At 54.4% G+C, this 7551-nt stretch overlaps 2 protein-coding genes and 1 pseudogene across 2 annotated transcripts, besides 5 other annotated features; all 3 read right to left on the minus strand.

Moving 5' to 3' along the window:
- Window positions 1-2581: part of a sequence feature (areas not merged during assembly with more than two copies in the genome that could not be assigned to a particular haplotype) that runs on past the window's edge.
- Window positions 160-180: a sequence feature (AT_rich).
- Window positions 418-3156, minus strand: Tc00.1047053508481.10 (trans-sialidase, putative; the record flags this gene model as incomplete). The annotated part of the gene is made up of 1 exon (XM_801426.1): window positions 418-3156. One exon carries the CDS (start codon window positions 3154-3156, stop codon window positions 418-420), a length of 2739 nt encoding a protein of 912 aa, XP_806519.1.
- Window positions 2582-3348: a sequence feature (heterozygous, non-Esmeraldo-like haplotype).
- Window positions 3349-3657: a sequence feature (areas merged during assembly that could not be assigned to a particular haplotype. This can correspond to areas where the two haplotypes were merged or to regions with more than two copies in the genome that were merged during assembly.).
- Window positions 3658-7551: a sequence feature (heterozygous, Esmeraldo-like haplotype).
- Window positions 5340-5993, minus strand: Tc00.1047053508481.20 (mucin-associated surface protein (MASP), putative; the record flags this gene model as incomplete). The annotated part of the gene is made up of 1 exon (XM_801427.1): window positions 5340-5993. One exon carries the CDS (start codon window positions 5991-5993, stop codon window positions 5340-5342), a length of 654 nt encoding a protein of 217 aa, XP_806520.1.
- Window positions 6766-7551, minus strand: Tc00.1047053508481.30 (annotated as a pseudogene).

Consider the following 7551-nt stretch of genomic DNA (forward strand, 5'->3'; position numbering starts at 1 on the left):
CGAGTGGAGCAGTTGGGCGGGAAACACACGGCACCCCTCGCAGGAAGAGTGCAGCAACAAACAATTAAAAGAGGTAAGAGTAGAAAATAAAAAACGTCCACACGGATCATCCCAAAAGCAAAGAGAGAAGGGAAAAGTGGAGCAAAAAAGGAAAAACAGAAATAAAAATTTTTTATAAAAGCAAGCAAAAATAATTAAAAACAAACATAACAAACATAAGAAATTATACTCCAAACAGAAAAGAAAAAAAATTTTAAGCCGAAAAAAAACTCCCATTGTGGTTACACAAAAAAAAAGGAAGGAAAGTACTAAATGAAAAAAGAAATTGTTGTTTGCAAGGTGAAATTTATGCCTAGCGGTGTGTTTATGCCTTTGTGGAGGATGGCGCAAGTTTTCCACACCAAGGCTGCACACTCCTCACACAGCCGCAAACCCCCACAGCCCCAGCAGAAGAAGCAGCAGCAGTCCGCTCTCACGCATAGCGCCAGCAACGCTGTTATCCCACTGCGACGAATTTAAAAGGCTGCTGCTGGGTGTTGCCGCCTCTGCTTCCTTGACCTGTGGATGGAGCCCATCTTGTCCCTTGCCTTCAGCGTTATGTGTTGCTGCATTTGCTGCGTCGGGGGTTCCCACAGAGAATTGGGTTGGTTGACCTGCCTGCATTTTATTTTCACCTTCCGTCCCCACCGTTTGTGCATCATCAGATGAGGAAGCACCAACATCAGTACTGGCAGCGCTTGAAGATGTGGCAGATGTCGGCTGGTCTGCAGTTCCCTCCCTTGCTGTTTCGGGCTCTGCTGGCCTCGACTCAGCTGGTGTGGATGGAGCGCCACCACTCGGAACACTGCTCGCATTCAAGGTTGCTTGTTCGGGCTCTGCTGGCCTCGACTCAGCTGTTGTGGATGGAGTGCTACCACTCGGAACACTGCTCGCATTCACGGTTGCTTGTTCCGTCGGCTGTGTTCCGGCAGGAGTGAGCGATGGCACAGTTGCTTGTGTACTTGTGGTCACCGTATCGTTGGCAGGTTCAACGGGCGGGGGAGAAACTGCCACCGCTTTCTCCGGGTTCCTTTCCGGAGGTGGAATGGTGAATTTATTCGCGTTGAGGGCGCCAATCTCAGTTTCATTCAACGGGCGGTTGTACAGAAAGACGTTCGCCACCGTCGCATGGATTTTTCCGCTGCTCAACTGCTCATCGTACGCGCCAAAGTAAAAGTGTGAGACCGTGTCCAGCCCTTCATTGAACGAATTTCTCAGACTCATATTCCAAAGGAGGGTCCCGTCAACGTACACGGAGCCCACACCGTCATGCATTTTGAGCACCACGTGATACGTCTTGTCCACCTCCCATGCGGTAAAATGCTTCGGGAAGAAGTCATGCTCCACGCTCCACTCCATATTCTTATCGTACGACAGTCCCAGGAGTGTTGTCTTCCCCATTCTCTTCAGGCCCATCAGGGGAGTAATGCCCGTCGGCACCTCGTGGATCGACACCGTTGCCGCAAGAGTAAACCCATAGTTTGCAAAGTGGAGTGGTCTGGTCGGCCACTGCTTGTCCACAGGCCACTCGGCCCCCGCGCCCTGCCCTTCGAACGTCAACCCATCGGAAGCCTTTTTCTTCGCACCCCTCACAACAGCATTCACCCCAAGGTACTCGTCCTCCCACTTGTCCCCAAGGAGCCTGTCTGCCAAATGGCCCACAAGCCCAGCCATGGGGAAAGGAACAGAACAGCCCCATCTTGACAGCGCGGCGTTCGCGGCAAGTGAGCTGCAATGTCTCAAGGCATTGTCATTTGCGGCCCAGGTAGACAGCGCATGCCATATATTCTGCAGCTCAAGCGTCAGATCCAGGAAGGAGACTCCAGAGTCGCTTCTAGCACCGGACTCGTACAAACAATACAGTTTATTATCCGCGTACAACAGGGAGCTGGAGGTCGCGCCATACCCAGTGGCTAACAGGCCAACGTGGTAAATGCGGTTCGTGTCCGTTAGCCACAGGTGAATCTCGCTCCTTTGGCTTTCCCTGGAATATTCCAGCTGGGTGAGGAGGATCACCTTCTTTTCGCCAATCGTTGCAGTGATGAATCCACTCTGAATGTGGAGCCCAAGACCGGCCAATGAGTTGCCCCACACGTGCGAGAGCGTCCCCAGAGCCTCCTTCCACGTGTTCCCCTTGTCAGTCGACTCGTACACCCTTCGGCGATCGGACTCACATGAGGTGATCATGATGATTTTCCCAGCCTCCCATTCAAGGATACTGGGGTTGGTGCAGCCCGCATGTGTCGCGCTGTTCGCAAAGGTCCAGTGCTGTTGACGGGAATTCCAGTAAATGATTGTGGACGCAGTGCTCCATTCCATTGTCAGAAACTGCACGGGAAACACGAGCGTGCCATCCGTCATTTTCGTGATGGGAGTACTGGCATCGTTGAGGAAGCCAATCACCTCACCGGATTTATAGAGATAAGGAAGGCGAATGCTCATAGAAACGGAACTCATCGAAAAACCTCCGCTTATTTCAGGCCCCGTCTCCAGGAAATGGATAACAGACTCCAACCCACTTCCTCCCCACCAATTGGCATAATGAGGTGTGACTCCCTTCCATAAGTCGTAGCCCTCCACAAAAGCAAAAAGCGATCCGAAGGGTCCAAAAGACGAGTGAAACGACAACTGGTAAGGGTGTGCAGCAAAGGCGTCAATATCTCCAGTTCTCGGGTACGGACTCCAATTCACCCCACGATTCAAGCTGAGCTCCGCCATCAACTGCATGGACGCACTCCCGCTCCCCACAGTTCTATTGAACTGAGCTCCAGCAATGGCCAAAAGCATCCCGTTCACATTCACAAGATGGGGATTGCGGAAAATGTGGCCAGGGACCGGTGGGTTTGCGGCTCGATGATCCCTTGACAACGACTCCCAACTGTATCCTCCATAAACATCGCCCACTGTCGTTTCAAAGCTTTGGGCCTGTGCAGGCCCAGCGGCGGCGCACAACATCATGACGAGAAGGAGGAGCACAACGGAAGTAAACACATGCCGGGACATGTGGGGCCTCTGCGGCTCACTCTCTCTTCCTTCCCTCCTCCTTCCGCTGGATCCAGTCACGCAGCGACAACTGTGTGTGCGGGGTGCCTTCACTGCAGCAACACGTGAGAGCATATAAATATGTGTGTGTGTGTGGGCGGTGTGTGTGCTGTTGTTGGTCCTTTCAGTGCCTTACAATTTCACAGTAGTGATTAGCGCTTGTTTGCTTTCTTCGTAAGAGAGTGTGTGCATGTAGGAGGGAAGAGAAAAAAAAAGCCAAGTAAAGAGTTGACACAGTAAGCACCGCCACCCATCCACAGTGGTTGGCATCATGATCCTCGTCGCGGTCACTCCCAACCACAACAACTCACGCACACAGACACACGGAACAAGGAGTAGGAACATTGCACCAGGAACACACAGCGACGGCCACCACCAGCAGGAGCCACGGCGGGTGTGTTGTTCGTCACGCGTCAGCACACACCAAGCGAAGTGCACACACACACATCAACCAGCGGGATGCAAAGGAGCACAACCGCCCTTCGCTGTGCCTACGCGCTGCAGCCCGTCGTTCACTTCTGCACCTCCCCACACCCTCCAGCTAACTCCCGGCGACTTCTCCGCCGGCACGCATCACCCCACGCTGCCGGATAGTCCCCCGCCGTCAAATCCACAGCGGGAGAGACACGCCGGCACGTGCAGCTGCTGGGCAGGAATCCATCCGCACTCTTCTCAGGCACCCTCAGCACCACACCACTCACTGGCCTGCACGCCGCCACCATCACGCCTGCAACAAGTCGACTAGACAAATTTCGGGCTCCCGCCCTCCCTCCTCGCGAGGCACCGCACGCTGGCAGCACGTCAGGGCGGCCACCCTCGCCACAAACCACCACTCGCAGCTGCGTCTCCAATGCTCCGTTTGAGCCTCATCAAGACTGAATGTCACACCGCGGACAACCATTCCTCCGTGAAGTGGACGGATGCCACCGACGGGCGATAAACCAATCAGGGCCGCAGGGGGCACACACCAGCAGCACACGGCCTGTCATCATCATCGCCATCACTCCTGTCACTTGCGTGCAGCCCTCAGCACAAACTAACTACCCGTCAACGCAGAGCAAAAGCAAAGAGGAGAAAGACACGACCGCCACACCACGCACAGCCACCGCACAGTGACAAATGATAGCAGCCCAGCAGCAGCAGCGCACACACACCATGAGACAGTTGGAATCAGTGAAAGGGCAAAAAACGCGCACAGCCCCGCAGCAAGTAAACAGCAACAAAAACAAGTAAAAACAAGTAAAAACAAAACACACGCAACCAAGCATCAAAAGTAAAAAAAGTAAAGCACAAAAAAGAGGCCGCACAGTATGGCTCCAGCGCGCATGCACTCACACACAAACATGGTCCACGCAAACAGTTGTGGGCGCGTCGTGCATATGACTGTGTCCGGGATACGTGCCAAGTAGCGGATACGGAGAGCAGCAAGGAACACACGGCGGGGCAGCGGAAGCAAATTTTAAAAGGCTCAGTATTTTACCTTATTTATTGCGTAGAAACAAAAGAAGTGCACAAAGCCCGCGGTTGGATGCTGGCACGCGTAGCCCACATACAATCTTTCAGCCAAGTGTCCCATACATAAGCGCTGCCAGAACAGGCATGCAGACGGGTGTCATGAAAGCAGGCGTCATTTCCCACACGGTTCTCCAGCGCCTTCGTTGTGGGCGCAGAGGAAAGAGGAGCCGGCATGCTTGCCGTCGTAGTATTGCCTTCGCTGGTAGCAGTGTCGTTGGTGCTTGTGGCGGCGTCCTCTTCGGTGCCTCCCGCTGCACTCCCGTCCTCGCCGGTCTGGGAAAACTGAGTCAGTGGCGCACCCGAATTCTCTTCCTGCAGCTCCACTGGGGAATCATGGGAGTAGTGGCTGCCGCCTCCTGTCGGCCTTGTATCTGGTGGTGATTCGGGTGAAGCAGAAGAAGCAGCGGAAGCAGAATGTGCAGCGCCTGGAAGTTCACCAGAGGGAGCGGGGTCCGGCGCCCGCGAGGCCGCAGAAGAAGAGGAATCCGTCGTGCCACCGGTGCCAGAAATGCCAGCAGGAGAGTTAACACCAGCGCTGCCCGAGGTGTCAATTGGAGAAGGAGTACCAGCGGAACCCTCAGCGCCAGCAGCAGGAGACGCGGGTTTTAGTGTGGGGGAGGCGTCACGAGTAGCCACCCCCTCTTGAAGCACCGAGGGTCCTGCCGCAGGGTTGATGCTGCTGTTCTGTGTACTCCCCGGATCAGTTGTGCTGGCAGTTGCCTTTGTTGATTTTGCTTCCTCGCTCAGTCCCGTGTTTCCCTCACGGTGGTTTTGCACCGTAACCGCGGCCCCATGCAGGGGATTATTGTGCAGACTTTTGTCCGTGGTGCCTCCGGCAGTTTGATCGCTGGCAGCACCGCCGTCCTTTGGAGGAGATAGAGAGGCCGTTTCCGCGAGTTCCCAGATGGTCTGTTCCCTCCGAGACCTGTGCTAAGGGGCTCATCTTCCGTTGGTGTGTTGGGCAGCTGCTCCTGCGGATTTGGAACGAGTGGCCTTGTTGCCTTTGCTTCGGACGGCAATTCAACACGAGGCACTGGTTCCGGCTGACCCGGTGTAACTATGGTGCCCTCTTCTTGACGGGGTAAACCGTCCTTAGAGACATCTGCCACCACACCATCCTTAACAGTTTCGGTAAGTAAATATTGGCTGTCCAAATCGTCAGACTCCAGGGAACCACCTTCACTTTCCTCAGTATCTTTGTCCGTTGGATCCTCATTAGCACCAGGACTCTCAGATAGGACAGGAGGCTGAACACTAACCCCAACTCCATTTTTGCCGGAAGTTCCACTATCACCAGGAGGAACATAAACATCATCGGCCGCAACTCCACATAAGCCGCACCACAGCACGCAGAGGGCACACACCAGCAGCACACGGCCAGTCATCATCATCGCCATCACTCCTGTCACTTGCGTGCAGCCCTCAGCAAAAACCAACTCCCCGTCAACGCAGAGTGAAAGCAAAGGAGAGAGACAAGTCAAACAACCACGCAAAGGTACCTCCAGCGATGGGACTCACGCACCACCACAACAACAAGCAGGAGGGCGCAGTAAAACGAAAACAACACAAACAACAATGAGCGCTCATCGCCCACGCCCCTTCCCCATACTCCCCCTGTCACCGTCAGCGTTGCTCCCTCCGCACACACTCGTCGGCACGGAAAACCCCAGTGACACTAGGCACGGCACAGACGGAAACGAGCCGCTGGGATTCACCAAAGGGGCAAAAACAAAACAAAAATGGTGAGGCTCCGGAAGAACTTACGTATGACCCACACAAACAGGAAATTAATGAAATATATTTTAAAAAGAGCACACTGTTCCACGAGTCCACACAATATCCCTCACATTTCATGCGGCATCCGGCCTGTCCCCTCCACTCGTCCTTTTGTGCGGTCGGTGGGACTGCACAGCAGTGAGGTCGGCACCGCGTGTGGGCAAAAAAAATCAAAGAAGAGGGGAAGCACGTCACTCATGACGGCATGCAGCAACCAACCATTAAAGAGAAGAAAAGAGCAAAAGTGATGATTGTCCCAGTAGAAAACCAGCAGCAGGCAATGATAATGTAACATCAAAAAATATATATATTATAGAAAACAAACCAAAAGAAGGACCGCGGGAAAAGCGGTAAATATTCTCCATGAGGAGCCGCACATCCACACCCTTTGGCTCATGAGCCTGCCACGACTCCACACAGTCCCAAAAGCAGAAGCAAAAACGCCCGAGATACACATCCATGGACGGTGCTTTCGCCAACTAAACCAATGGACATCAACTCGGTGATATTCTCCGAATCAAAAACATCGTTGCCCAAAGGCGGAGCTGCGTTGGACTCCAATGGGGTCTCTGTCCCCCCAGGCGCTGTGCTCGTGGGAGTCAGTGCAGCACCAACGTCATCCGACACGTTATCCTTGTGGTGAACAATTATCTGGTCTCTGTTGAACGCAGGCGTGGCTGTGGTGGCATCCGCGGGCGTCGCGTAAGTGCCGTTGAGTAAATCGGGGCCGCTGTTCGCGCCCACGGCAGTGCAGACATGCGTGTCCTCTTCACGGTCAGCGTCTTGTTCTTCGCTCGTGAGCGTGTCGGCATTGGCCGGCTCGTTGTGCACGCTCCTCAAAACATACAGTGAAGTTCTGTGCTGCGTTCAATCGTCTTCGGTTCCGTTCCGCATAGAGCCCTCATCCGCCTTGCCCGCCTGCCCCATCGTCGATGCAGCCAAGTTGGGAGGCAAGGGCTCCTGGCCACCCTCAGGGCGCTCCCCACCAAAAGGTTTCCTGGCTTCAAGTACTTCCTGGCGACTGCCCGCGCTCGGTGTCGGAGACAACGCAGGCGCCATTCCACCACTGCTCGCCGCCTCTTCTTTCATTTCCCCCTGGGCAGCTGGAGTGGGCAGGGCAATTACGTCAGAAGAAAAAGTTGCCTGGAACTGGTGGGCCCTTCTATTCCCTATGGTGCG

This window comes from Trypanosoma cruzi, genomic scaffold (genome assembly GCF_000209065.1).
Source record: "Trypanosoma cruzi strain CL Brener 1047053516869 genomic scaffold, whole genome shotgun sequence".
Taxonomy (NCBI): Eukaryota; Euglenozoa; class Kinetoplastea; order Trypanosomatida; family Trypanosomatidae; genus Trypanosoma; species Trypanosoma cruzi.